The sequence below is a fragment of the Patagioenas fasciata genome, chromosome 21 (assembly GCF_037038585.1).
Source record: "Patagioenas fasciata isolate bPatFas1 chromosome 21, bPatFas1.hap1, whole genome shotgun sequence".
Taxonomy (NCBI): Eukaryota; Metazoa; Chordata; class Aves; order Columbiformes; family Columbidae; genus Patagioenas; species Patagioenas fasciata.
In genome coordinates this window covers 1,716,726-1,743,399 of record NC_092540.1, presented here as the reverse complement: position 1 = coordinate 1,743,399, position 26,674 = coordinate 1,716,726, and the positions used below count along the sequence as shown (strand labels likewise).

Below are 26,674 nucleotides of genomic sequence, written 5' to 3'. Positions count from 1 at the left end.
ACAGATGGGACCCCATACAGCCAGTGACACCCTTGGGGACACGGTGACCACAGCCCAGCTGACCCATCACCCCCCTCAAGCTGCACCAGGATGAGCCCAGAGAAGCCAAGTGGCTCAAAATGAGCCCAAAAGGCTCAAAATGAACCCAAACCCCACCTCGCTGTGCTGGGCAGGGAGGGCCAGTGGGTCACCCCGGTCCCATGGACATGGCCACCAGTGTCCCCCCACCGCAGGGACAAAGGGGACAGAGCTGTCCCTGATGCTCCTGTGGGTGCCAAGGACAGATCCAGCAAAGGGGACCCTGTGGGACAGGGCAGGACACCCAAGGTGACCCCAGGGCGCTGGGGACAGTGACCCTGCTGCCACCAGCCTTAACCCACCCAGATCCGTCCCCTTCTGTGTCACAAACCACCCTGAAACGCTTGTCCTGGCGGAGTTTCGGGGCGAGCCGGGGTCACCTGCCGGGCACGGGGACAGAGGGTGGGTGTTGCCATGCGGGATGTCACCAAAGCTCAGCCCCGGGTGGGGGACAGGCTGGCCCTGGGGTGGGGGTCCCACCTGGGTGCTGTCCCACGCGGGTGCACCCAAGGCCACCAAGCCCTGCGGCAGGGTGGGCACCCCGGGGAGAGGCGGGTGGTGGCGGCTGTGGCAGGTGTCTGTCCCCCTCCCTGTCCCTGTCCCCCGCCCTGCCTCGAAGCAGCCACCACGGGGCAAAGAGCAGACGGGTGCGGTGCCGACGTCAAGTCCTTGTCCCCACCTGTGCCACCCTCCCCTGCGCGCTCCCAGCCTGGGCGGCCGAGCCAGCGGCACAGGGACTGCGGTGAGCGGAGGGACCCGGGTGTCCCCCAGGACAGGGACCTCATCTCGTGACACAGGGGGGTTGGCTCCAGCCACTGGGTGAACCCCCCCTGGGTCTGGGATAGGACAGGATGGTTGGAGATGGGTGGGCAGGGGAGTCCTGCAGGGGATGTCACCCTCCTGGAGGGGGGGGATGGCACAAGGGGGTTGGGGGCACACTGGGGGTGACATAAGGACCATGCCCATCCAGGACCCCCGCAAGATGGGAGACCCCTTCGGCCGCTGGAGCAGCCCCCTGGCCCGGTGAGTACCCAGCGGGGGGGGGTTGTTCCCACCTGTGGGACCCCCGAGGGCTGGGTGGGGACAGGGAACCATGTGCAGGCACAAATGTCCATCTGTCCGTCCATCCAGGAGCGAATATGACGACAGCTCCGCACTGCGACACCCCAACAACTTCTCCCGCCCCAGCGGGAAAAGCATCTACAGTGAGTTAACGACTGCACCCCAAATACCCCCTGCTCCTGTCCCCACCCTGTCCCTGTCCCCTGACCCCATGTGTCCCCTCAGACCAGCGCAAGGACTACATCCAGAACCTGCTCAAACCCCAAAGCGATTTCCAGCACCACGTCGAGGTAGGAGCCCCCCAAACCACCCCAAGTCCCCCCCAGACTTACCAGAGCGGTCCCAGTTTGCCGAGCATGGGGTGGCAGCGGGTGACTCGGTGACACTGGCACCGTGTCCCCCCAGCACCTGCTGACATTGCGGCTGGAGCGGGACCTGCGCAGCGCCGAGGATTGCCTGGCGCGGCTCAAGCTGCTGGACGCCCAGGGCAAAATCTGGGGACAGAACGTCATCCTGCACGTCAGGGACCAGGACCTGGTGCTGAGGGATGTGGAGAGCAAGGTACCCCCTGGCCATGGCACCCCAAAAAGCCTGGTGCCCCCCAAAGCCTGTACCCGCCGGCCATGTCACCCAGCTTGGCCATGGCACCCACTGCAGACCCAGCACCCCCGTAAATTGGGTGTTCCCCCAGCTCTGGCACCCCCCTAATCCTGGCACCCCCCCGCAATGGCCCTTGCACCCCCTTGGTCCCAACACCCGCTCCAGCCATGGCACCCCATTAATCCTGGTAGGCCCCCCATCTTTGCACCCCTATAAACCTGGCACCCCCTTGGCCCTGGCACCAACCACAAGCCTTGCACCCCAATAACACTGGCACCCCCATAACCACCAACAACCCCTGTACCCCCATAACCCCACTACCTCCCGACCCTTACACCCCTACAAGCCTGGCACCCTCAGCCTTACCCATAACCCTCCCCAGACTCAGCACCCCCAAAACCTGCTATTGCGCACAATCCTCCCACCCCCCATTAACCCTTCCAAACCTATGAGCCCCCACGCCCTTGCACCCCTCTAACCGTGCACCCCCTTAGCCCTTTACCCCTCCTGGCCATTCCGGGGGCGCTGAGCACCCCGTGTCCCCCCGGCAGGAGGAGCTGGACGTTTACCCGCTGGGCAGCATCCAGGGCTGCTCGGCCGCGCTGGACACTTGCAGCTACGACTCGGTGCTGAGCATCAGCGTGCAGGAGCGCAGCCCCCCCGGCAGCAGCGTCCTGCTCTTCCAGTGCGAGCAGCCGGGGGTGAGTCCTGGGGTGGGCGGGGGGCAGCACCCCGGGGTTTGGGGGGGTTGATGTGGTGGTCCCGCGCAGGCAGAGGTGCTGAGGAGCAGCCTGGAGAAGGTGCTGAAGCAGCGGAAGGAGGAGCAGAGGGGTCACTATGGGCACAGGTAAGGGGGGGTACGTGGTTCTTCACCCTCTCGGGGAAAGCCAGGCCTGCTCCCCCCCCCACTGTGCCCCCCTAAGCTGGGGGGGTAATTCCATGCTACCCCTGTGTCCCTCAAATGTCCCACCCCTTGGGTACAGCCCCTGTTCTGCCTGCTCCCCTCCAGAGACCCCTTCCCCCAGCACCCTCCTTGGGGGGGGGGTTCCCCCTGCTTTTGGCCCAGTACCCCATCCCTGCGCTCAGTGCCCCCTCCTACCCCATCCCCATGGGCACAGACCCCCGCACTCCCCTATACCCACCTCCCACCCCCATACCCCATCCCTGGACTTAAGCCCCCCCCACCCCCACAGGCACAGACTCCCTGCACCCCCGTACCCCATCCCCACAGGCACAGACCCCCTGCACCCCCATACCCCATCCCCATGGGCACAGACCCCCTGCACCCCCATACCCCATCCCCACGGGCACAGACCCCCTGCACCCCCGTACCCCTTCCCCAGGCTCAGCCCCCCACCTGACCCCCTCCCCACCCCTGCAGGCCCCAGAGCAGCCTGGACACACCGCTCAGCCTGCCCCCCCCATCCTACACGGCCCCGGAGCGCTGGGCAGAGACCCCCACGCCCGACTTCTCCGCGCCCCCCCAGCGTGGGCTGCCCCCCTCCGACTACAGTGAGTCACGGGGCGGGGGGTGTGTGCCTCAGTTTCCCCCGAAGTGGGAGCGGGGTGAGGGGGAGCAGAGCTGGGACCCTCTGCTGTCACCAGGCTTCCCGGACACCCTGATGTCACGGACCATCCCCAAAGGCCAGGTCATCCCCGAGGTGGATCGAGATGTTGTAAGTCCCATCCCACACATCCTTGGATGGGGTCACCCCCAGCGCCCCCCCCGCCACCGGCACTCACCGGGTCCCATCCTGGACCATCTCCAACCAGGAGATCCTGAACCACGTGCTGGATGAGCTGGACCTGTTCGTCAGCCGCCTGAAGGCAGTGCTGGACTTGGCCAACACCAACGTGAAGAAGAAGAAGAAGAAGAAGAACAAAGGTGGTGAGGGGGGGGAATGTGCCCTTGGCTGGGGGCTGGGGGGTCATCCCGGTGCCAGCCCCCCCTCTCTCCCCCTCCAGATCTGCCCCCCCAGGGTGACTACGTGGACTTTTTCCAGAAGGTGAAATACACCCTCAACCTCATGGTGAGTCCCCTTGGGTTGGAGGTGACTCCAATGGCTTGGGGACACATCTGGCACGTCCCTGCCAGGCTGGGGGGTGTGTGGGGATGGGGGGCTCTGTGGGGACAGTGGGGGCTGCATGGGGACCCCTTTTCCCCTCCCCACACAGGGCAGGACCTACCAGCATGTGAGTGAACCGACCCCCCCGGAGCTGCTGCACCTCATCTTCACCGCCCTCTCCTTCGTGAGTGCCTCCAAAAAGCTGGTCCCACCCCCCTTCCCAGGGCTGAGCACCATGGGGACCCCCCCGCGGCATGTCCGGGTGTCACCCCGTGTCCCCCGCAGGTCCTGGCCCACAGCCCCAGCCCCAGCCTGGCGCGGGAGGTGGAGGCGCCGCTGCTGGAGCCAGGGGCGGTGGAGCTGCTGGAGCGGACACTGCACCCCGAGCACTACGGCACCTGGAAAACCCTCGGCCCTGCCTGGAACAGGAGCAGGTGGGGGTCCGGGCCCCCACTACACCATGGGGGGGGTTTGGCTTTGGGGAGCCCTACCAGCACTCACTTGACTTTCTCATCACAGGGCAGAGTACCCCAACGGCGAGGGGGTGCCCCCCTACACCCCCGTGTTCTCGGACGGGTGGCTGCCCCCCCCAGTGCAGCAGGTACAGCACACGGAGGGGGACAGGATGCCTCAGTTTCCGCAACTCCCCCTCGACTCTCACTCTGCTCCCCCACAGTCACCGGCCACCAGCTGGAGGGACAACCCTGACCAAGTGTGAGTGTCCCCATCGTCCCACTGCGAGGCTGGGGGGCAGAACCTGATCCCCTCTGTGTGCTCATGTCCCCCCCGCCATCCCCAGGACCCCCTTCCCCGCGCAGGAGATGGTGCGAGCAATGTACGAGTTCCAGGCCAGGAACTCGCAGGAGCTGAGTGTCAGGATGGGGGACACGCTGCAGGTACAAACTGGGGGGTCTCCCCATGGGTGGGAGCCCTGGAAGGGGCACCCCATGTCACCACCCCCTATTAGGTCCTGGACCCACAGAAGAAATGGTGGCTGGTGCAGGACGGGCGGGGGGACAAGGGCTACGTCCCCAGCAACATCCTGGAGCCCCTGGGGCATGGAGCCGGGGGACACAGCAACAGCCAGGTGGGTGTCACCTCCCCTCGCCCTGTCACCAGGAGGGGGTGGCAGGGCGCTACCCCTGTCCCCTCCTTTTGTCCCCAGCTCCAGGAGAGCCCCCCCAACCTGCACCCCGACTCCTCGCCAGCGGAGGTGACAGCCTGGCTGAAGGACAAGGGCTTCCAGCGCATGTAGGTGACTCTGGAGCCCCCCGCCGCCTGGGGACTCCATTTTGAGGGGGGACACACACACCTGGCTGACCGTCTGTCTGTCCGTCTGTCCGTCCCCAGCACGGTGCGGTGTCTGGGGGTGCTGACGGGACAGCAGCTGCTGCAGATGAGCCCGGAGGAGCTGCGGGCCGTGTGTCCCGAGGAGTGGCGGCGCGTCCTCTTCAAGCTGTCCCCCATCAGGACATCCCTGGGGGTGAGGGACCCCCTTAGCCCTGCACACCCCCCTCACCCCAGTTCCCCCCCCCCCCAAAAATTCTCCTTTCCCTGCAGATGAGCCCCAGGGATTGAGCCACCAAGGCCACGCTGGCACCGTGTCCCCAACTGTCCCCACCATGGATGAAGCATCCCTGGCACCGCAGGACTTGGGGGAGTTCACCCCACACACCCCCCCCAAGATGGAGAGCCACTCCTGGGAGGTTAAGGGACACATCTGCCCCAAAGCCCCTGATGACACTTGGACCCCCCACCCAGGGAGACGCTCTGCCAGACCCCCCACGGCAAAGTGGGGGGCAGGCAGCCCCGCGGGGGCATGGGTGGGTACCGTGAAATGTGTGTGCACCCCACTAAATGTAAAGTGACCGCTGTGGGAAATAAAGAGTGTGACAGCAGGGGTGGCACCGCAGTCCCTGTGTCACCTGTGGGCCACCCCAGCAGGGCAGGGAGTGGGACAGGGAACAGAGCAGGGAGAGGGACACAGCGGGCACCCCCCCAGCAGCGCCCAGGGGACACCTCTGAGTTCACATCCTGGGCAGCCCCTTGTGTCCTGGGGGCGGTGGTGGCAGCAAGCGGGGCCCAGGGGTCACGGTTGTCCCCAGCTCACCCAGCTCCGTACTACCAGCGGGTGACAGCGCACCAAGCCCCCCCACCTTTGCCAGCACTGCCTCGTTAGTGAGCAGGAACGCGCTAACAAGAAGGGAGGGGGCCCAGGGGTGCGAGGGGGGGCCCTGGGGACACCGCAGCCATGAGCCTGTGTTCCCCCAAACCCAGCCAAGCCAGGGGGGGTCCAGGGGAGCACACAACACTCAGGAGGGGGGGTCAGGGTGCCACATCTAAAGTATTTTATTGTATTGGGGGTTTCACGCGGGTGGTGCCCCCCCCACCCTGTGATGGAGGATGCAGGGGGGTCAAGTCGGTGCCCCCCCACTACTCCTTCTTGTTGCCCCACTTGGCCATCTTGTTGTTGATGGGCATCTTCTGGAACCGGCTGGACTTCATGTACGCGGCCACCTTCTCCAGGGCCTGGGGGGGCAAAGGGGGTGTCAGGGACCTGTCCCACCCTGTCCCCCCGCCCAGGGACCAGGATGGAGGGGTCCAGCTCACCCCAAAGCGCTCCATGAAGTCCTTGAGGTTCTTGAAGGGCTCCAGGCACTTGGGCTCGAAGATGCGGTTCTGCTCCAGCACGTCGAACATCAGGAAGTCCACGAAGGTGAGCTGGGGACACAGGGGGGAACACGGTGAGGACAAACCCCCTCCCTGCCCCCCCACGCCCCTCACCAGGTCCCACTTGTACCTTCTCCCCCGCAAACCACTTTCTGTCCCCCAAGAAGTTGGAGAAAAGTTTCAGCTTCCCTGGGAGCTGCTCCAGGTAACCCGGCTTGAGCTTCTCCTGCAGGAGAGATGGGAAGAGTGGGGTGGGCACCCTGGTCCCCTCACCCCCTGGGGACAGCACTGTCCCCACAGGGGTCCCCGACGCGGCAGGGGGGCCCCGTGGCGCGGGGACACTCACAAAGTCGGGGTTGTAGCAGACCATCACCAGGCTCATGCGGAAATCCATGATCTGGTTCTCCAGCATGTCCACACGCAGCAGCTCCTCCTCCGTCTCACCGCCTGCGGGGGACAGCGCTGCTGGGGGGCACCCCAAAACACAGCCTAACCCCGACCAGGCCTAAGCCAGACCCAGCCTAACCCTGGCTGCAACCCTACTCCAACTCTGCTCCGAATCCAAGACCAAGTAACTCCAAGCCCATCCCAAATCCAAACCTAAACCTAAGCCCCACCCAACCCCAACCCTACTCCGAGCCCAAGCCAAGCCCAGCCCAGCCCAAGCCCAAGGCCAAGCTTCCGCAGCTCTCACACATCTTGTGCTTGCGGGCGATGTAGCGCAGGATGGCGTTGCTCTGCGTCAGCTTGATGTTCCCATCGATGAAATACGGGAGCTGGAGGGGACATCGAGGCATGGGGACACCGGGGTACGGGGACTCCGGGGCACCCCCACGCCCCCCCCAGCCTGGAGACCACCTACGTTGGGGAAGTCCAGCCCCAGCTTCTCCTTCTCGTTGATCCATTGGCTCTTGTCGTAGTCAGGAGCTGGAAGGAGAAGGGCGGGGGGAGTGCTTGGCGACACCGTGTGCCCCCCCAAAAGCCGGAGAGCTCAAGGATGACACGGGGGCCCCCCTGCACCCCTCACCTTCCCCGCAGCTGTAGAGTTTGTCCTCGTAGGGTGTCTCGGTGTACTCCAGGAGCAGGCGGATGGCGTGGGCGAGCTGGGGGGTGGGGGGCCAGTGAGACCCCCCCAAAATACACTCACCCTCCCACCCTCCCACCATGCCCCCCAATCCCCCCAGCCACGCCCCCGCGCAGCCACGGGGGACCCTACAACCCAGAGAGTGCACTCAAAAAGCAAAGCTCCCCCCAAACACGTGCTGGGGGGTCCTCACAGCCCCCCGACCCCGGACATTTGGACCCCCGTAGCTCCCCACCAAGAGCCGGGGGAACCCCACGGGCCCCTCCACATGCACGGGGACCCCCACATCCCCCCCGCCAAGACCACGGAGATCCCCACGATCCTCCCTCCACGTGCATGGGGACCCCCCCGCCCAGAGCCGGGAAAACCCCACGGGCCCCCCACAAGATGAACGGGACGCCCATGAAGGGGGGCGGGGGCTCTGTGGGGGTCAAGCTGCTGCCCCCCAGCAGGGGCTCCCCGGGGGGTGTGGGGGGCGGTGCAGCCCCCCCGACTCACGCCGCGGATGTCCCAATAGCCCAAAACCGCCGCCATGGCAGGGAGCGCCGATCTGTGCCACGCCCCTCTCCGCGTGATAGCCCGCGCCGGCGGCCGGCGCGCCCTTTCCCGGGGGCGGGGCTTAGGGGGGGTCTTAAAGAGACACGGGCCTGGGGGGGCATCGTTTGGACCCCCTAGTGCGCATAGGGGTTCCTCTTATTCTGGGGGCTCTGCATGGGGGGACCCCACAACCCACTGGGTGCCCCCAGATTTTGTGTGACCAACCCCCCCGCCCTGCCAGCTGCATGGGGGACGCCCTTTCTGCCCTCCCAGGGTCTCATTATCCTGCCCCCCACCTTGGACCCCCTGGTCTACATGGGGTGGTGATGCCGTTTCTTTGCGGGGGGCGTTCGAGGAACGGCTTCCCCCCATCCTGGGGTGCAGGAGGGTCCAATACCCACCCCCCCATTACCTTTCCAAGAGGCACTCCCCCAAAATGAGGGGTCCCCATGGCCCCCACCCTCCCCTGCATCCCACGGTGGCTCGATGCACTCCACACAGCAGCCAGACAAGGGGCAGCCCCCCGGTTTATTCTGTAGGGGAGGGGCTGGGGGCGAAGCAGGGGGGCACCCCTATTTACTCCTTGGTGTTGCCCCAATGTGCCAAGGGTGAGTAAACGGGGGTTTTAATGAAGCGCCCCGAACGCATGTAGGCGGAGACCTTCTCCAGCGCCTGCAGGGAGAATGGGGACACGGGGTGTCAGGGACGGGAACAGGGACACCGGGGTGTCAGGGATGGGGACAGAGACATTGGGGTGCTGGGGACAGAGATGGGGACACCGGGGTCTTGGTGATGGAGACACTGGGGATTCAAGGATGGGGACACAGGGATGGCCAGGACAGGGACACTGGGGTGTCGGGGACGGGGCGGGTGACAGCGGGGTGTCCCCAACATGTCCCCACTCACCTCGAAGCGCTGCAGGAACTGGCCCAGGTTCCCCTGGAGCTCAGGACAGTCGGGGGCAAACATGCGCTGCTGGTCCAGCACGTCGTACACCAAAAAATCCACAAAGGTGATCTGGGGGGGGACACAGCACGGGGGGGTCAGCCCCCACCGGGATACCCCCCCAAAACCCCCCAGCACCCCCCAACATACCTTGTCCCCCACAAACCATTTCCGGGAGCCCAGGAATTGTGACAGCTTCTGCAGCTTTGCTGGCAGCTGCTCCATGTACCCCGGCTTCAGCTTCTCCTGGGGGGGCACAGCTGGGTTGGGGGCTGCTCCCCCCCCAAAAAAACAACCCAGCACCCCAGGGGCACCACCCAGGCAAGGGGGGCACCCCAGCGCACACCCCGCGCTGGTTGTAGCTTCACCCCCCTTTGTCCTCATGTCCCCAGCAGGGTTGGGGACGCCACTCTTGGGGTGGGGGAGCTGAACCCCCATGTGCCCCCCCGGGGGTACTCACGAAGTCGGGGCTGTAGCAGAGCATTATGAAGTTCGTCCGTAAATCCGTGATCTGGTTCTCCAGCAGGTCCACGTGCTGCCACTCCTCCTCGGTCTCACCGCCTGCGGGGGGACAACAGGGACATCAGCCCCCCCGGGGACACCCCCTTGGCGCTGTGCCCCCCCCGAACCCCCCCAGCACTCACACATGTTGTGCTTGCGGGCGATGTAGCGCAGGATGGCGTTGCTCTGCGTCAGCTTGGTGTTCCCATCGATGAGATAGGGCAGCTGGAGGGGGGTGTCATGGGGGGGTCAGCCCTGTGCCCCCACATGCACCCCCACCCCATCCCCATATTCCCCACCCATCACATACGTTGGGGAAATCGAGGCCAAGTTTCTCCTTCTCGTTGGTCCACTCGCTCCGGTCAAAGTCAGGGCCTGGGGAGGGGGGGCACCCCCAGATCCCCGTTTTGGCTCATTCATGGCGGGGGGGTGTGAGCAATGGGGGGTCCCCACTGTGCCCCAGGAGCAGCCACACGTCAGCCCCATCCCCGACACACTGTGGGCAGGTACAGGGCTTTGAGCGGGGTACAAGGTCCGCGGCGGGGGGAGGAAGCATCCCGTTAATCCTGGAACCCCCCATCTTTGCACCCCTATAAACCTGGCACCCCCTTGGCCCTGCCACCAACCACAAGCCTTGCACCCCAATAACACTGTGACCCCCATAACCAACAACCCCTGTACCCCCATAACCCCACTACCTCCCAACCCTTTCAAGCCTGGCACCCCCAACCTTACCCATAACCCCCCCCCAGACTCAGCACCCCCAAAACCTGCTATTGCGCACAATCCTCCCACCCCCCCCCATTAACCCTTCCAGCCCCACAACCCTACAAGCCCCCTGACGGCTGCAAAATAGGGGGGTTCACCCCCCCTGACGCAGCACAAATGGGGCGACGGACACGGGGCCACCCCTGGGGACAGGGACACCCCGGGAGGGCCACCCCTGGGGACAGGGACACCCCGGGGGTGACACGCCGCTCGCCCCTCTCACCTGGTCCCATCCGGTACTGTCGCTCCTCGTAGGGGGTCCCCGTGTACTCCAGCAGCAGGCGGATGGGATTGGTCAGCTAGGGGGACAGAGCAACCCCCCTGCAGCACCCCTCAATGCGGGTTTCCCCCCCAGCGGGGTGCTGCCCCCCACACTCACCCCACGGGCGTCCCAGTACCCCAGCGTGACCGTCATGGCGCCACCAGCTCCGGCTCGGGACGCGGAAGTGCACGGGGCCACCCCCAGCACCCTCCTTGGCCCCGCCCCTGTCCCCGCCCCTCCCGTGGCGGGCGCGGGTGGCGCACCCCGTTCCCAAATCCAAGCCACACGTGGGAAGCCCCCTCTTGCTGCCTCAGTTTCCCTCTAGGGCTGCGATCCGCCCCCCCCCCCCCACACACACTTCAATTTAAGTACTTAAATACTTTATTTTCCATGCTTCTCTTTTAAGGTTTTGTTTTTTGTAGTCACCATCACGTTTTCCCGGAAGCGTCAACCACGCTCCGGCCTGGGGGGGACAGGGGCAGGGCGGGGGGGACACAGGGACAGGGTGATGTCCCACCAGGAAGGGGCCCGATCCGGGCCACAAACAGCTCCTGGGAGTGTGGGGGACGGGGACACAAGTCACCGCAGCCCCTTTGCCTTCCCCCCGTGGAGATGAGGAGGATGGTGCCACTTGGCTTGTCCCCATGTCACCACGGGGGGAGAACGCAGAGGGAGAGAGCGATTAAAAAGCATCAGGACTCAAGCTCCCCCGCCATGTCCCCCCACAACATCCCCACGCCCAGTACCGATGTCCCCCAACCTGTCACCACATCCTGAGCCTGGGGGGTGAAGCCAGGACCCCCGCATTGTACCCATGTCACCTCCTCTAACCTCGCCACAGCGCCACCAAGCCCAGAGGGGACCAACCAAGTGAGGAGATACCAGTTTAAAAAACACAAAACAAACCAACAAAACAAAACACCAAGAAACGGAGAGAACCCAGCAAACCCCAACCCCCACGGTGGCACTGGGGACAGCAGCAGGGACCGTCCCCTGTCCCCTGTCCCCTTCCCAGGGCGGGAGGTAGCAGGAGGAGGACGGCAGCGAAGCCCTGGAGGGATGCGGGTGGTGACATTGGGGGCGCTGGGGACAGGCCCGGGGGGTCAGTGTGCGGGCAGGGTGGCGGTGATGCTGAGCGCGTCCTCCTCCTGGATGGTCTCCAGCTCGGCGCTCTGCACCGCCTGCGTGATGAGCGTCAGCTCCTGGCACAGCGTCTCGAAGCGGTAGCTGACGCGGATGTCGGGGACGTTGGTGCGACGGATGTCATTGCCCTCGGGACCCTCCTTCAGGTAGTGGGGCCCCAGCCAGTAGCTCTTCACCTGGGGAGAACCCGAGAATCGTTTTGGTTGGAGAAGCCCCTCGAGACCACCAAGTCCACCCATTTCCCCCACCCCTGGTGCTGCCTCATGTCCCTGAGAACCTCATCTCCGTCACCATCACCTCCAGGGATGGTGACTCCAGCACTGCCCTGGGCAGCCTGTTCCAATGCCCCACAGCCCTTCCTGGAGAGAAATCTTCCCCAATACCCATCCTAAACCTCCTTGTCCTCCTTCCCCAGCTCCGTTCCTTTCTCTAACTCGCTCCAGCACCTCAAGGGCTTTCTTGTCGTGAGGCACCCAAAACCGATCCCAGGATTCGAGGTTTGGCCTCTGCAGTGCCCAGCACAGGGACGGTCACTGCCCTGCAGCGAAACCAGTGCTGACACAAGCCAAGACCAAGCAGAAGGTCCAAGAGCTGCCCTGCACCCTTGGGTGCTGTCAGTACCCAAACGTGGGGTGCGGGGGGTCCTGGTGGGAACTGGGGCCCCGTTACCTTGTGGGAGAAGCCGCTCATGAGGACGCTGTTGCGGGCCAGCTCGCACATGTCACAGGAGCTGAGCTTCCAGACCTGGGTGGCGATGCTGTACTCCTCCATCAGCGGCTCCTGGGGGGACACACAGCCTCAGCACCCCCCCGTGGGGGTCCCCAGCTTCTCCCACCCTCTCTGGACCATCCACATCCTCCAGAGCGCACCTGGTCACCACCAATCCTGTCCCATCACTGTGGCTTGGCTGGTAACCACTCCATAGCCGTTTTTTGGGGGGACAGCAGCCTGTGACCCCCAAACACCCGCTCACCTTGGTGAAGTGGAACTGGAGGGGGTCATCGGTGGAGAGGGAGACCATGAGGCCCCGCGAGAGGTACTCGGGCAGGGGGTTGCGGTGGTAGCTGAGGAAGAGGCTGTTGTTGCTCAGGGGGGACATGGCGATGCCGATCTGCGCCAGGTAGTAGAGATACTGCAGGACGGGAGCCTGGGGGGGACAGCAGGGTGAGGGGGGGTCCCAAACACACACACACCCCCCCCCGGACACCCTCCGGCCCCGCTCACCTTGCGGAGCAGCAAGCCGTGGGAGATGTTCTCCGAGACCATGAAGCCCGAGACGAGGTGGTGGATGGGACCGGCCTCACCGCAGTGCGGGCGCAGGACGAAGGTGTGGAAACCTCTTTTCCTGCAACAGGGGGGTGACCATCACCACCTGACCCCCCCCAGGCCAGCTGGAGGTCCCCGGGGGTGTCCTTACCGCCGGAGGTGGTTGAGCACCGTCATGTTGGCGTACATGTAGTACAGGTAGTAGGAGTAGGGCGGGTTGTCCTCCTCCACCCAGTTGCCCGGCAAGGGGCTGTCCAGGTTGAAGATGTGATGTTCTGGTTTGGATTCATCATCCACACTGTCAAAGCCGTCTACCTGCAGCAGAGACAACCCCGGGGTGGGACGGTCACCCCCCGGTAGGAGATCTGGGGCCAGGCTGGGGGCTGTGGGTGTCACCGGTGTCCCCCGCGCCAGCCCACGGTGCTCACGTGCTCCAGGAAGAGGTGCAGCTCCGGGTGCTGGGCAGGGTGGACGGTGGCCTCAAAGAGGGGCAGGAAGATGTTCTCCAGCATCTCCTGGAAGTTGGCCAACTGCTTCTTCGTCCGGTAGACATCGCTGCAGGGGGACAGACCCTGCTCAGAGCTCCCAGCCCACCCCAGCCAGCAGTGGGGTGTCCCTGGTGTCCCCACTCAGGACACAGCTGCAGTTGAGGGGATCTGCCCGCCTCGTCACTCACAAGAGCCGAGGAACCTGCACGAGCCAGCGGACGTTGTTGGAGTGGACGCGGTGGTTGACGGCCCAACGGGCCAGCTTGTCCCACTCGTCCCGGGAGCGGCCGTAGATGGAGAGCCGCAGCTCGGCGTTCTGGTACTTGCTCTCCTCCAGGTCGGACATCACCTCCTGCCGACGAGGGGCAAGTGTCACCCCTCGGCCAGCGGGAAAGGGGATGTGGGTGGCATTACCATCATGGGCGTCAGAGGGAGGGAGATGTGGAGGGTCACCTTGATGATGTGGGCAAAGTACTTCCCCGAGACGCGGTTGTCTGTCTTGATGAAGATCTCCCGCAGGATGGACTCGCCGATGGGGTTGTACTTGGCGTTGAACTTGTCGAAGCGGTGGAAGGTGTTGCGGTCCTGGCCGGGGGACGCAGATGTGAGCCGAGACCCCTCGTCACCCCAGAGCCACCACAACATCCCTATCCAGAGCCCCAGCACCCCCCATCCCACCCTGGGACAACCCCTGGAGAAGATCCCCCACCCCAGTCAGAGATGAGCTGCAGGTCCTGCTCATCCCCAGGACTCAGGGCTGCCCCCGTACCGCGTGGACGTCCAGCGTGTCCACACTCAGGTCGTAGGCGGTGAGGTTCATGGTCTCAAAGACCTCCTTGAGCGTCTGCTCCTTCCCCTTCTCCACGTGGACGATTTCATCCAGGTGCTTCTTCATCGCCCGCTTGATGAAGCGCAGGAGATGCTTCTGGTTCATGCAGGACGAGGCGTGGATGTGGGTGTCCACCTGCACGGCCGGAGGCGACGCTCAGCCCTCAGAACCTCCAAGTGCCCCCCGGTCACGCCGGGACCCCCCACCACAAGCCGGGGGTACCTTGCGGATGTTGTAGAAGTCGCGGTGGGGAACCTTCTTCTGAGCCGCCAGCTCCTTCATCTCGTTGAGCAGCACATGCATCTGGAACTTGGAGCTCAGGTACTGCAGCCGGCGGTAGCAGAAGGATTTGCTGCCCGAAGCGGGGAGGGGGGTCAGTTTTGGGGACAGGAGGGAGAACATCCAGCCCCGTAAGGCTCACGCCCACGAGGATGAGGGGACACAGCTCTGGACTCTTGGACCCTCCTCCCTGTGCAAGGATGGACACACGGACATGGGAGCTGTACCCGTACCATGTGTCATAGCCACCACCACGTCTTCTGGGCTGTCCCCAAGGTCCTGTCCCCCCCAGGACACCCCCACAGTGGGACTCTTCTCCTTACATGGGCCCGTTGATGATCAAAGCCATAAGGAAATTCATGTCGGCGATGAACTCCTGCAGGTCGGGGTACGGCAGGTCCAGCTCCGTGCTCCTGGTGGAGGGGACAGAGGCGGTCACACATGGGGACAGGGTCCAGCAGGCTCCCCTTGAACCCCCACCACCCAGCAAACTCATCACCCCGTGCCTCGAGACTCACTTGTCGGTGAGGTCCTGCTTGGTGTAGACGTGCACCACGCCGTCCACCATCTTCAGCCCAAAGCCCAGATCAGCCGGCATGGTCTGGGGGTCCCACGTCTCGTAGGGGTGCTGCTCCGCAAAGGGGGGGTGCACAGGGGCATCTGCAGCGGGGAGACAGCCAAGGAGACACGTGTAGTCATAGAATCATTTTGGTTGGAAAAGCCCCTCAAGATCATCAAGTCCACCCATTCCCCACCCCTGGCACTGCCCCATGTCCTAAGAACCTCATCTCCAGGTCCAACCCTCCAGGGATGGTGACTCCACCACTGCCCTGGGCCTGTTCCAATGAGGTCCCGCTCACCGGCAGCCACGGGGGTCTCGGGCACCTCCTCATAGCCGCGGGTCTCCAGGGGCTTCTCCGAGAGCTCCTGCAGGAACCGGGCGGTGGTTTTGCAGAAGCTCTGCAGGGACAGGCCCATGTACTTCTCCCGCAGGAACAAGGCCTTCACCACGCTCTTGGCCGCGTCCAGAAGGTCCGTGAAAGGCACCTGGGGAGGGGAACACCAAAATAAACCAAGGCCAAGGTATGGGGTGACACCCTGAAGACCCACATGGGGTCCCGGGGGGTTCTTTGGGGGGGCTCACCCCACATTTCTCCTCCCCGGAGATGGTGACTCGCTGGAACTCCCGCTCCAGCAGCGCCTCCCGCTCCTTGGGGACATGGTCCACCAGGTCCTCGTTCTGCTCCTTGAAGAGCCTGTGGGTACAGACGGTGGCTGCTGAGACGGTGACACGGTCTGTCCCCATCCCCGTGTCCCCCAGGAGCAGTAGCAGCACCCAGCCCCGGGGTGGCAGGAGGGTGACATTGTCCCCAGAGATGCCACCACCAGGTTTGGGCAGCTGGGTGCCACCCATGTCCCCATTGGCGGTGGCATTGTGTCCCCACACAGACACATCCCCCAGCCCCACATGGGGACAACGAAACGTTGGCGGGGGGGAGGACAGAGGACAAAATAACTCGTGACAGAGACAACTCCCAAGCGGAGACAGGAGGGAGGACACGCAGCATCGGACCCCCCTGACAGGGGGGTGACAGGGCCAGGATGGGACCCCCAGCCACCAGCGGGGCTGGGACCCCCCCAGCTCACCCCAATCCCCCCAAAACCCGCCCTGAGAGCATTGACCCCTTCAGTGCCACCAAGAGCAGCTGGGTTGGGACCTTTGGGATGTTTTTGGGGGAGTGCTGGGGGGAGGCCAGGTCATAGTAGGGTTGGGGGGTCCCTGATACCCCCCCGTGTCCCCGGCTGGTGGCACCGAGCCGGACACTCACTGTAAGTCCGTGGCACTGTCAATTTTCAAGAAGTCCTGTTTGGCTCTGAGCAAAATGTCGGGCTCGAGTCTGGGGACAAGCAGGCGGCGGCGGGGCGAGGGGGGGACAGCCGGGATGGGATGGGGGGGAGAAAGGGACCGGGGAGAGAAAACACCCCGTTAATGCCAGAAACAACAAAAACCACACAGAAACCAGCAAAAAAATCAAATTAAAACAGGCGACAAACACCAAGCGCAACAGCCAGAGGACATGGAGCTGGCACAAAGGACCGACAGCCCCCTCCGGGGCGCCCGGCGCGGGCAGGGTGGCCTGTCCCCACACAGGGACCCTGTCCCACGGTTGTGGGGGGACACGCATGACTCCCCCCCCGGGCTTACTTGACGTCCTGGCTGATCTGGCGCTCGAGGCGCTGGCGCCGCTCCTCCAGCTGCTCGATGGGGCTCTCCTCGGGGAACTCGTAGGGCGCCGTGCGCATCTCGCTCTCGGCCAGCGAGCGGCAGAACAGCTCCTGCCGGAGCCGCTGTCACGAGCTGTGCCCGGTCTGAGCCACCGGGCCGCCCACCTCTCCCCTGCCTCAGTTTCCCCACCACGGAGGCACCTCCGGGTCACCCACCGCCCTCACTGCCCGACCCCACCATGGACCTGGATGAGGGGGGATAGAAATCAAGCTCCGCTGGTTAAACTGGGGCCACCAGCAAAAGCAGGGATGGCAGCGGTGTCACCCAGGGCTTGGCGCACTGTGACACCCAGGGTGGCCTGTGCCAGGTCCCCAGCTGAGCTGGGAGGGCGGAGGGGGAGGAGGGTTTGGGGTGGGGGGTGTGAGAGGCTGGGAGGGGGACGGATGGAGGTGAGACCCCCCCGCAGACCCCCCGCACGGGACCCACCTCGGCGATCTCCTTGTACTTGCCGTCCATGGAGGTGCGCAGGTCCACGGGGAAATGCTTCAGGCAGTGGGGGGGCCCGGGCAGGGAACGCGCCGACTGCAGGGGCCGGGACCCCAGCCCTCCCCGCAGCTCTGCAACACCGCAACAGCCTCAGCTGGGGGGCCAGACCCCCCGCCCGGGCAGGGAGGGGTTAACCGGGGATGGCACCAGTGTCACCCAGTGCATGGCCGGTGACACCCGGGGTGTCCTGTGCGCCCCCCATTGCCAAAGCAGCCCTGCACCAGCAGTAGCGCCAGCTGGGTGCCACCTCGCCCACCGTGTGTCACAACCTCCCGGTGTCGCCAGACCCCCCCCCCGCCCCGAGCACCCGCTGCCGCAGAACCACGGTGCCAGCCGAGGTGACACCCCCACCACCAGCACCCCCCAGCGCCCCCCCGCTGCGCCAGGCTCTGCCGCAGAGCCCCCCCCGCCCCGCGCTGGGGGGGACACACGGGACACCCCGGCACCCACCAGCTCCCAGAGCAGCCCAGACACCACGGGGATGGGCGCAGCACCCCAAAGCACCCCCAAACACCTTCCCCCTCCCCCCCGCAAATACATACGCACACCAACCCCGCACACTGCATCACCCCCCGGGTTTGGCGTGACCCTGCGGGGCGGGGGGGGCTCAACCCCAGCCGTGGGGTGCTGTGTTTTGGGTTATTTGGTGGGGGGGGGGGGGGGGGCTCACCTGCGGGGCTGGGGGCCTGCAGGCTGCCCCGCTTCTTGAAGGGACACTTGTCCGGGGGGGGCGCCGAGGCCATGGCGGCTCCGGGGACAACGGGGGCGGCGGGGGCGGCGATGGTGGTGACGGTGGCGGGGGGGTGGGTGATGGAAGCGGGGGGGGATGGCAGCGGGGGGGTGATGGAACCGGCGGTGATGGAACCGGCGGTGATGGCGGCGGGGGGGTCCCGGGGGGGACTCTTACGGCAGCGGGGCGGCGGGGCCGGGCGATGGCGGCCGCTCCCTCCCCGGGTTGACGATCGCTGGAGCAAAGTCCCCGGCGGGGCCCGGCCGGAAGCCGCCGGGCCGAGGAAGAGGATGGGGCGGGAGGAGGATGTGGCCGAGGAGGAGGAGGAGGAGGAGGACGAAGGTTGTCGGAGCAACCAGCCCCGCGGCGGCGCTGGGCGGGGGGGTCGCCCCAACGCGGCTGCTGGGGGCGCAGGGGCAGCCGTGTGCCCCCCCCAGGAGACAGGGCGTCACCCCCAAGGGGGTGTCATCCCCCAGAGAGGTGGTGTTGGACCCCCCCGAATGACAGCGGCACCTCCGAGAAGAGGGTATCACCCCCCCAAAGATGAGCACCGTGCCCCCCGTCAAGACATGTATTGTACCCCCCAAATACAGGGTGCCGCCCCCCCCAAGATGGGCGGTGTGCCCCCCCAAGGACAGGCATTGCCCCCCTAAGCAGGGTACCACACCCCCCCATCGAGATGAGCATCATCCCCATCAGAGGTGGGGGACAGCAGCCCCCCAGCGGCAGCTCCGTACCCCCCAAAAAAGACTGAGTACCCCCCAAAATGGGGCATCGCCGAGATGAGCATCCAGCCTGCAAATGGGATACTGCACCCAAAAAAAGGGGGCTCACCCCCCCTCAAGCCTCCCCACCCAGACCCTGCAAGGGAGGACCGAGTGCCCCCAGCAATGGGGTGTCCCCACAGAGGGACAGCACAGGGCCCGACCCCCCCAGCCCCCAAAACCCCCTCCTACCCCTCAGCAACGCTGAGTCACCACCATACATGGGACCCCCCCAGTCGCAGACGCCAGACCCAGCTGTTCCCCACTGCGGGGGGGCTGCGGGTGCCACATCCTTGTGTGTCCCCCCGGCCCCCACATGTCCCTACCTGCGCCGGCTGCTCGCGGTGACAGGGGTGGTTTGGGTGGGGGCCGGGCTGTGTCCCCCCACCGAGTGTCCGGCCGAGTCCCCTGATCCGGCACCGGGGCGGGGGGGTATTTTTAGCCGCTGTCGTAGCGCTGGGAATGGCACCCGCCAGGGCCCCGTGTCCCCATCCCGCTGTCCCACGGAGCGGGAAAGGGGACAGCGAGGTGACACCGCCCGTCAGGGCCACCTCTGTGCCAGGCTGGGGGGGACACAACAGCCATTGGGAAGGGGGGGACAGTGGGGACCCGCAGCCTGAGCTCTGGGCTATGAGCAGAAGCCACGTCCCCTCCCAGCACCGTCCTGTCCCTTCCCAGCACCGTCCTGTCCCCTCCCCGTGACACCGAGTGGGGGGGTTGGTATTTTAATTGGACCCCCTTCATTAGCGCCAAGTTCATTAGAGGCTCAGAAGGGGCTTTGTGTCCATGGGGACAGCAGGGACAGACTGTCCCCAAGCCACCAAGCCTGGCAGGGATGGCCGGGGAGAGTCTGGGGGGGGACACAGGGAAACCAGTAAGGGGACATAAAGACCCCAGTGACCCTGTGGGGTAGAGGGTTTAGGGGACCTTTAAACTAAATCCCGGGGACCCACAGCACCTTTGGGGGGACCCAACACCCCAACCTGGGGCTGCTGGGGTGTCCCCCGCCACGGTGCCACCACTGCACTCCAAATGAGCCCTGGCAGGACAGGGTGGGGACACCCGGGGTGTGGGGGACCCTGTGGTCCTGGTGAGCTGGGGTGGGGAGGGGGTGCAGAGCCCCGGGGGGGCAGGAGGAGGAGGAGAGGGGGAGGAAGGCTGAGCACCCGATCCCATTAAAGAGCTTACGCAGCGGGAGGGTGCGGGGCGGCACCCAGCAGCGCAGGATTAGGGGGGCTCGTCACCCACCCGCGGTAATTAACTCCCTTTCCCCCACCCGAGGAATCCCCCAGTGCCACCATCCCGTCAACCCCCGCAGCACCCGGGGTCCCCGCGCTCCCGGGGGGGGGACACAAACATGAGCAGGGGGCTGAGCCCATCCCTGATTCCAACCCAGCACTTGGGGGACACAGCCCATGGACCCCAAACCTGTGTAGTACCCGCCTGAGCCATCCCGGGGGACACGGGGTGTCCCGTCCCCTGTGGGTGGGGCGTGTCACACCTCCCCCCCTTATATAAAGCCCCGTGCCCACCTCCCTGAGATGCTCTTTTTTTTTAATGTATGTGTGTCCTGAGCCCTAATCTTTGCCATCTTGGGCTAATTGGATTTCCTGGGTCACATGGCGAGATAAAAAGTCCCCAAATCCCAGGGTCCAAAAAAATCAGGTTATCCATGGGGAATTAAGGGACAGAGCGGGGGGCACTCGGGCCGCGAGCACCCACCGCGCTCCGCTGCTGCTGCCGAGGGCACCCGGCCCCCGCCCGCCTTTCGGGGCTCCTTTCTCCCCACATCGCCCACCGCCCACCCCTGGGTGCGCGCGCCGGACCCCACGGGAGAGCTGGAAGAGCCGGGGGACCTAGAGCTGCTCGAGGCGCTCGAGGAGGAGGAAGAGGAGGAGGCGGCCATGGGGAGCGGGGCCAGCGCCGAGGACAAGGAGATGGCCAAGAGGTCCAAGGAGCTGGAGAAGAAGCTCCAGGAGGACGCGGATAAAGAGGCCAAGACGGTCAAGTTGCTCTTGCTCGGTAAGGGTGGTCCCCGGGGGGACGTGGGAGATGTCACCTTGTCCCTGCTGGGGATGGGCAGGGGGCAAAAGTGACCAGGGATTGGGGACAGGGACAAGCAGTCCCCAATGCCATCAGCTCCTCGTGCTCTGCCTTTCTTCGTCCCAAGCCTGCAGCTCCTCAGCCCTCGTTAGCCTGGTGAGCTGCCATTAGTTGTCCCACCAGCTGGATGTCCCCAAAGGTTGTGTTTGGGAAGAGCCGGGGGTGACATCGGCTCTTGGGGACAACCAGATGGGTGGCGGGTACCCAGGGGACAGTGTGGGGACCAGGACACCGGGTCCCACCTGGGCCAGGCTGAGGCACAGCCCAGGGGTTCAGCAAGACCCCAGGGAGCTCCCGCCACCAGCACCCCCAAACCCGCTGCTGGGGACGGGCCGGAGGGGACAGTCCCTTGGGGACAGTGGGGTGCCCCCTGGGGATGCATTGGGACCCCGCGGGGCAGGGACCAGTGGCGGGGGCTTATCCAGGTGGGGGGGTCGGGGTCAAGGCGATTAGCACCCTAATTCTAAGCAGCTTCCTGCGCCACCCTAAGCCGCTTATGGCACCGGAGCCACCACTGGCAGGTGGGGGGGACCCCAGGGACCAGCACCTGGGAGTCCCCACGACCCTGGGGGTCCCCAAGGTGTCTCCAGCCCTGGGAGCAAGGGTTGACAGGAGATGGCGTGGGGACGGTGTCACCGGGGAGAGCGGAGCAGGAGGGAGCGCGGCTCCAGTCCCCCCCAGTGTGGTGCCCATCACCGTGGTGTCAGGTCTGTCCTGCCCCGGCCAGCACTGAGGTGACATCCCACCCTTTTCCAGGGGCCGGAGAGTCAGGCAAGAGCACCATCGTGAAGCAGATGAAGTGAGTACAGCCCAAGCCACCTATATTTGGCGGGGGGTGGGGAGGCACCAGGATGAACCCAACCCTTGGACAAGCGGGTGGCAGGACCCTCGTCACCCCCTTGTCACGCTGGTGGTGACACTGTGCTGATTCCCAGGGCGGGGTGATGCTGGGGTGCGGGTGACGGAGCCTGGGGCTGAGGGACTGTGTCCCCCCCCAGGATCATCCACCAGGACGGCTACACGCCCGAGGAGTGCATGGAGTTCAAGGCCATCATCTACGGCAACATCCTGCAGTCCATCCTGGCCATCATCCGCGCCATGTCCACCCTGGGCATCGACTACGCCGAGTCGTCCCGCGCGGTCAGTCAGGGGGCGTCCCCGATCCCCCAAAACAAGGGGCCGCGGTCTGTGCTGCTCCCCCAGCTCCCTGCCCGGCGCCAGGGGGGTGTTTGGGGACAGAGGTGACAACAGGTCCCTCTCGCAGGACGACGGGCGGCAGCTCTTCAACCTGGCCGACTCCATCGAGGAGGGGACGATGCCCCCCGAGCTGGTCGACTGCATCAAGAAGCTGTGGAAGGACGGGGGGGTCCAGGCGTGTTTTGACCGCGCCGCCGAGTACCAGCTCAACGATTCGGCTGCGTAGTGAGTGGGGTCACCAGGTGTGGGGTGGGAGGACACAGGGATGTGCCGGGGGACCCCCCCATGGCTGCTCATCGCCGTTCCCCAACCAAGGCAAAATCCTGGGAATCCTGGTCCTCGGAACACCCCGTGGCCACTGTCCTGCATCCCACCTGTGACCCCCCCATCGGACCCCCCCAATGGCCCTGCACCCCCCGGCTCCCCCAGGGATGGTGCTGCCTCGGAATCCCGGTGTTTGGCAGAGCTCAGCCCCCCAACCCATCCCCAAAAAGCCATTGGGGGGGCGGGGACAGCCTCTCAGCAGCAGGTGACATCCCCTCCTGTCCCCCCCCCAGTTACCTGAACCAGCTGGACAGGATCACAGCCCCCGATTACCTCCCCAACGAGCAGGACGTGCTGCGGTCCCGAGTGAAGACCACGGGCATCATCGAGACCAAGTTCTCCGTCAAAGACCTCAATTTCAGGTGGGTGGGTGCCCCCCCATCACCATCATCCCCAGCCCCCAACAGTGGGGGGGTTTGGGGTCCCACCACCAACCCCTCCTGGACCAGGGATACTCAGTCACTGCATCCCTGTCACTGCATCCCTGCCACGGCACTGGGAGCATCACGTGGGGGGGTGGCAGGACCGGCTGTGTCACCCCCCCCACCTCGTCCTTGTCCCCTCCCCAGGATGTTCGACGTGGGGGGGCAGAGATCGGAGCGCAAGAAGTGGATCCACTGCTTCGAGGGGGTGACCTGCATCATCTTCTGCGGGGCGCTGAGCGCCTACGACATGGTGCTGGTGGAGGACGACGAAGTGGTGGGTCGGGGGTCCCAGAGGAGCCGGGTGCTCCGGGGGGGTCACAGGGTGGGGGGGGGACACTCTGCACCGGCCAATGCTGGAAAGGGGCGGGAGGTGGGGATGGAGGTGGCTCCCCCCCTGTGGGCATTGTGGCGCTTACACTGGGGCACAAGACGCAAACCGGACTCGATGAAGGGAAATCACCCAGAGGCACCTTTGGCCTCACCGTGCCCCCCAAATTGGGCAGAAAAGCAGCGATAAGGGGCAATTTTCACCCTCCTGGCACGTGGCAGTGGGGTGAGGGCGGCACAAGAGCATCGGCACAGCCCGGGAGGGACGCGCTGGCACCGCTGCTGCTCCGGCACCGCGAAAAGGGTCACGAGAGCCCCAAAACGGGTCATTTCTCAGAAGAAATAAGGGGTGAAGATGAGCAGAAGCAGCTGCCTCCCTCCCGGCATCGGGGACCAGGGCAAAGCATCCTTGGTGGCATCTCCCCGTCCCACGGGTGCTCAGGGGTCCAAACACCAGGTTCTGCTGGAGCCGAACAGAAAAGCTGCTGCAACGGGGAGCTGGACGGGGCCAAAATGTCCCCGTCACCCCTGCCACGCCAGGTGGTCCACGTTCCGTCAGCAGCAAAATGCCCCGATCGGACTTGGCAACAGCCGGATGGAGCCTCTCCTGAGGACGCCCCCGCAGCGACCTGGAAGCTGCTTTAAAAGCAGAGATTTCCCTTTTCCCCGCTCCGTCCCAAAGCTGTGGGTAGCGCCGGGGGGCAGAGCGGCCGGGGTGGCGGGGACAGCAGCTCCATGGCCTCCCCAGGGCTGGGAGGCTTCCCTGGATAATTTCCCCGAGTAACCCATCATTTCTGGGTACCCCGGGAGGGATCAACCAGAGCACGGCGCTGCCCGGGTCGCTCGCACCGGCACCGGGGCTTTCGGGTGGGCAAGAGGGACCCAGGGATGGGAGCAGAGCCGTTTCCCCAGCCAACGCTCTTGTGTTGGGAATGGGGGGATTGGGGAGCTGCAATGGCCAAAAGGGGGGTGTAATCACGCTAACGAGCCCGTTCGCTTGCAGAACCGCATGCACGAGTCCCTGCACCTCTTCAACAGTATATGCAACCACAAGTTCTTCGCCGCCACCTCCATCATCCTCTTCCTCAACAAGAAGGACCTTTTCGAGGAGAAGATCAAGAAAGTCCATCTCAGCATTTGCTTCCCGGAGTATGACGGTGAGTGGGGGTCGTTTCCCTTCCTTCAAGACCCCCCCAAAACCATCAGCTCCGATGGGGAGTCGCGCGGTCCCGACCTCGTTTGGGTTGTGCCGGGATCGATTGGGTTGTGCCAGATGTGGCCTTAGGATGGCGTTTGGAAGGGTAGGAATGGGATAAAACGGCTTGTTTAAAAACACTTGGCTAAGCGCAGCTCCCTTCTCCTCCTCCTCCTCTTCCTCCTCGGGAGGAGATTTCAGATTCAGCTCCTACAAACAAGCCTTAAGCCCCGTCCCCGGTCCTCGCCCAGCTCGGCAGCCACATCCTATGCGGCATTCTATAGCAGCACTCTATGTTTCTATGATCATCATCTCCCCCCGCAGGTCCCAACACGTTCGAAGACGCGGGAAACTACATCAAGACCCAGTTCCTCGACCTCAACATGCGGAAGGACGTGAAGGAGATTTACAGCCACATGACCTGTGCCACAGACACGCAGAACGTCAAGTTCGTCTTCGACGCCGTCACGGACGTCATCATCAAAGAGAACCTCAAGGACTGCGGCCTCTTCTGAGCGTCTGGCTGGCAGGTACCCCAAAAACGGCTCTTTAACCCCAAAAGAAAGGGCTGGGGAGGGGGAGGAGGATGCGGCGGCGCCCGCTCCATCCCGCTCTGCGGGGCCATGGGAGGCGGGGGTCCCAGGTTTTGCTGTCAAATATAGGCTGGAATTTGGGGAGGGGAGGATGCGCTGGGACCAGTGAGGACCTGGGGGGGGCTTGGGGACCCCCCAGCTCTGTCACTGTCCCCTCGTGGGGTCTGGGGACCCCCCAGCCCTGTCACTGTCTCCAGGGGGGTTGGGGACCACAGTCGCTGGTGCCGCCCCAGTTTGTAACTGGGTTGGGAGGTTGTTCCCCAGTCTGGGAAGCACCCCAGCAACTCCCGGGGGAACACGGGGCTCCCCCGGCCTTTCCGCTCCTAATAAAGGTTCAGTGAAGGGGTTTCAACCTGCGGGCTGTTGGCGTTTAAACCGATGGTTTGTTGTCCCCGCGCGGCGCGACGCGAAGTCACTTCCGCAAAGCCGACTCAGCACCGCCGCTCAGAACCATTAACCCCGCTCCGTTCTCTCTCTCCCCGCCAGAAGAGGAGGGGTCGCGCTGTTCTCGCCGCGTTCTGCTGAGCAGAGCCAAGGGATTCACCACAAAGAAACACAACTTACCCACACCTCACTTTTTCTACAACCTGCCCGACCGAACCACCCGAGATAGGAAGGGGCTGGAGCCGAACTTCCCTTTCAAGGCCATTTCCTCTTTTTTTGTAAAGAAAAAAGAACGAAGCCTCTGCTCTCTGCAGCGTTCAGGGATCAGTTTGACACCAAAGAGCACGACAGCCGGAAAGATCAATGTCGAGCATCGTGTTCCCACCACCGCAGCATCGTTATCTGCGGGAGGGAGGGATGGGAGCTGCCCGCCCCCCGGCTGCTCTATTCCCTTTTATTGAAGCTGAATTAACCAAATCGGGAGTTTCTGGGGAAGGCGGAGGCTGGGGAACCAACCTCAGTCCTTGGGGTTTTTGTGCCCTGAGGCTTGAGGGAGCTCCCCCCCAGCAATGGGGCTGCGGTGCTGGTGGCAGCGTGGGCAGGAGCGGGTTCGGGTGACAACGCGGCCTGGGGCAGAGGAACGGGCCGGAGAAAGAGGAAATGGTGACTCGAAAGATTTCCATTCCGCTACTTAGAGCTGCGTTTGCTCTTCGCCGTCTGTAAATAACTCCGCTGTAGCCCCGGCCCGCGTCCCCTCGGCCGCGCGCGGCTTCACCGCGCTGTAGGAAAACCAAATAAATACGTACGCATGACGCGCATCGCTCGTTTCTCCCGCTTCTCCGCGCTGTTCCCGCTCCCGGTTTCCCGCGTCCGGGAGCTCGGATCACAGTGTTTCACCTTCCCTGTGCTCGTTCCGCGCTCGGTGCACACGCGGATCTCCCACCGACATCAACCGGTGGCTCTGAGGGACAAGTGCGGCCCCACCAAACCCTCCCTCCTCCGGCCCAGCCCCAGCACCCAGTGGGATCACAACCCCGTTTTGGGGCAGGTTTGCAGGGATTTGTTACAAAGGCTGTGAGAAAAACCTCCAGGCTGCTCGGAGGGAACTCTTGGGCAGTCAGAGCTCCGGTTTCCAGAGCAGAACACGCGCTTTTGGCGTTTGCTGGGGCGGCCGCGTCCCGCACCCCCCGTTTTCATCCTGTATCTCTAAGCAAGTGTTTGCAAACCGTTTTACACCCACATCACGAAACAGCCGCATCCAGAGCAGCCGTTTGCCCACCA

The 26,674-nt window shown here is 64.7% G+C and overlaps 5 protein-coding genes across 7 annotated transcripts; 2 read left to right on the top strand and 3 right to left on the bottom strand.

Annotated features, from left to right (window-relative positions):
- The first annotated feature begins 1,060 nt into the window (after positions 1-1,060).
- On the top strand, positions 1,061-5,384 carry EPS8L3 (EPS8 signaling adaptor L3). Its single transcript, XM_065854752.1, has 17 exons — positions 1,061-1,101; positions 1,210-1,283; positions 1,366-1,430; positions 1,546-1,701; positions 2,292-2,441; positions 2,511-2,587; positions 3,122-3,416; positions 3,514-3,625; positions 3,706-3,770; positions 3,916-3,990; positions 4,092-4,240; positions 4,326-4,520; positions 4,606-4,702; positions 4,774-4,893; positions 4,972-5,057; positions 5,157-5,289; positions 5,367-5,384. The coding sequence occupies exons 1-17, from the start codon at positions 1,061-1,063 to the stop codon at positions 5,382-5,384; spliced, it is 1,908 nt and encodes a 635-aa protein (XP_065710824.1).
- Positions 5,385-6,131: 747 nt separating this feature from the next.
- On the bottom strand, positions 6,132-8,174 carry LOC136110837 (glutathione S-transferase Mu 1-like). Its single transcript, XM_065854504.2, has 8 exons — positions 8,059-8,174; positions 7,504-7,579; positions 7,339-7,403; positions 7,171-7,252; positions 6,823-6,923; positions 6,607-6,702; positions 6,417-6,527; positions 6,132-6,335 (listed from the first exon to the last, which is right to left on the bottom strand). Exons 1-8 carry the CDS (start codon positions 8,092-8,094, stop codon positions 6,240-6,242), a joined length of 663 nt encoding a protein of 220 aa, XP_065710576.1. The 5' UTR covers positions 8,095-8,174; the 3' UTR covers positions 6,132-6,239.
- A 425-nt stretch (positions 8,175-8,599) lies between these two features.
- Positions 8,600-10,784, bottom strand: LOC136110866 (glutathione S-transferase 2-like). The gene is made up of 8 exons (XM_065854559.2): positions 10,691-10,784; positions 10,535-10,610; positions 9,854-9,918; positions 9,687-9,768; positions 9,503-9,603; positions 9,193-9,288; positions 9,004-9,114; positions 8,600-8,769 (listed from the first exon to the last, which is right to left on the bottom strand). Exons 1-8 carry the CDS (start codon positions 10,724-10,726, stop codon positions 8,674-8,676), a joined length of 663 nt encoding a protein of 220 aa, XP_065710631.1. The 5' UTR covers positions 10,727-10,784; the 3' UTR covers positions 8,600-8,673.
- A 152-nt stretch (positions 10,785-10,936) lies between these two features.
- AMPD2 (adenosine monophosphate deaminase 2) lies at positions 10,937-19,414 on the bottom strand. Of its 3 annotated transcripts, none has more exons than XM_065854304.2 (18): positions 19,172-19,414; positions 17,292-17,422; positions 16,785-16,915; positions 16,408-16,476; positions 15,723-15,834; positions 15,439-15,625; positions 15,097-15,238; positions 14,902-14,991; positions 14,522-14,651; positions 14,240-14,434; positions 13,924-14,055; positions 13,659-13,822; positions 13,411-13,537; positions 13,134-13,297; positions 12,941-13,061; positions 12,690-12,863; positions 12,386-12,496; positions 10,937-11,892 (listed from the first exon to the last, which is right to left on the bottom strand). In XM_065854304.2, exons 2-18 carry the CDS (start codon positions 17,319-17,321, stop codon positions 11,677-11,679), a joined length of 2,295 nt encoding a protein of 764 aa, XP_065710376.1. In that variant the 5' UTR covers positions 17,322-17,422; positions 19,172-19,414; the 3' UTR covers positions 10,937-11,676. The 3 variants fall into 3 exon arrangements, with proteins under 3 accessions (XP_065710376.1, XP_065710374.1, XP_065710375.1); XM_065854302.2 differs by lacking the exon at positions 19,172-19,414 and adding an exon at positions 18,022-18,380; XM_065854303.2 differs by lacking the exons at positions 16,408-16,476; positions 19,172-19,414 and adding an exon at positions 18,022-18,381.
- Positions 19,415-20,493: 1,079 nt separating this feature from the next.
- GNAT2 (G protein subunit alpha transducin 2) lies at positions 20,494-26,186 on the top strand. The gene is made up of 9 exons (XM_065854305.2): positions 20,494-20,867; positions 21,705-21,747; positions 21,947-22,088; positions 22,213-22,370; positions 22,703-22,831; positions 23,039-23,168; positions 24,225-24,378; positions 24,741-24,946; positions 25,496-26,186. The coding sequence occupies exons 1-8, from the start codon at positions 20,750-20,752 to the stop codon at positions 24,929-24,931; spliced, it is 1,065 nt and encodes a 354-aa protein (XP_065710377.1). The 5' UTR covers positions 20,494-20,749; the 3' UTR covers positions 24,932-24,946; positions 25,496-26,186.
- Positions 26,187-26,674: the final 488 nt, after the last annotated feature.

Excerpts from the sequence above, each read along its gene's own strand:
- EPS8L3 (XM_065854752.1), top strand. The coding sequence starts at position 1,061 with ATGGGAGACCCCTTCGGCCGCTGGAGCAGCCCCCTGGCCCG. Across the intron at positions 3,991-4,091 it reads TCTTCACCGCCCTCTCCTTC|GTCCTGGCCCACAGCCCCAG; the intron begins GTGAGTGCCTCC and ends TGTCCCCCGCAG. Across the intron at positions 4,241-4,325 it reads CCTGCCTGGAACAGGAGCAG|GGCAGAGTACCCCAACGGCG; the intron begins GTGGGGGTCCGG and ends TTCTCATCACAG.
- LOC136110837 (XM_065854504.2), bottom strand. The coding sequence starts at position 8,094 with ATGGCGGCGGTTTTGGGCTATTGGGACATCCGCGGC. Across the intron at positions 7,404-7,503 it reads ACTCTACAGCTGCGGGGAAG|CTCCTGACTACGACAAGAGC; the intron begins GTGAGGGGTGCA and ends TTCTCCTTCCAG. Across the intron at positions 6,703-6,822 it reads TCTGCTACAACCCCGACTTT|GAGAAGCTCAAGCCGGGTTA; the intron begins GTGAGTGTCCCC and ends TCTCTCCTGCAG.
- LOC136110866 (XM_065854559.2), bottom strand. The coding sequence starts at position 10,726 with ATGACGGTCACGCTGGGGTACTGGGACGCCCGTGGG. Across the intron at positions 9,604-9,686 it reads CGCCCGCAAGCACAACATGT|GCGGTGAGACCGAGGAGGAG; the intron begins GTGAGTGCTGGG and ends GTCCCCCCGCAG. Across the intron at positions 9,289-9,502 it reads TCTGCTACAGCCCCGACTTC|GAGAAGCTGAAGCCGGGGTA; the intron begins GTGAGTACCCCC and ends GTGCCCCCCCAG.
- AMPD2 (XM_065854302.2), bottom strand. The coding sequence starts at position 18,094 with ATGGCCTCGGCGCCCCCCCCGGACAAGTGTCCCTTCAAGAAGCGGGGC. Across the intron at positions 15,835-16,407 it reads GACAGTGCCACGGACTTACA|GCTCTTCAAGGAGCAGAACG; the intron begins GTGAGTGTCCGG and ends CTGTACCCACAG. Across the intron at positions 13,298-13,410 it reads TGCACCTCTTCCTGGAGCAC|GTAGACGGCTTTGACAGTGT; the intron begins GTGAGCACCGTG and ends TCTCTGCTGCAG.
- GNAT2 (XM_065854305.2), top strand. The coding sequence starts at position 20,750 with ATGGGGAGCGGGGCCAGCGCCGAGGACAAGGAGATGGCCAAGAGGTCC. Across the intron at positions 20,868-21,704 it reads GGTCAAGTTGCTCTTGCTCG|GGGCCGGAGAGTCAGGCAAG; the intron begins GTAAGGGTGGTC and ends ACCCTTTTCCAG. Across the intron at positions 24,379-24,740 it reads TTGCTTCCCGGAGTATGACG|GTCCCAACACGTTCGAAGAC; the intron begins GTGAGTGGGGGT and ends CTCCCCCCGCAG.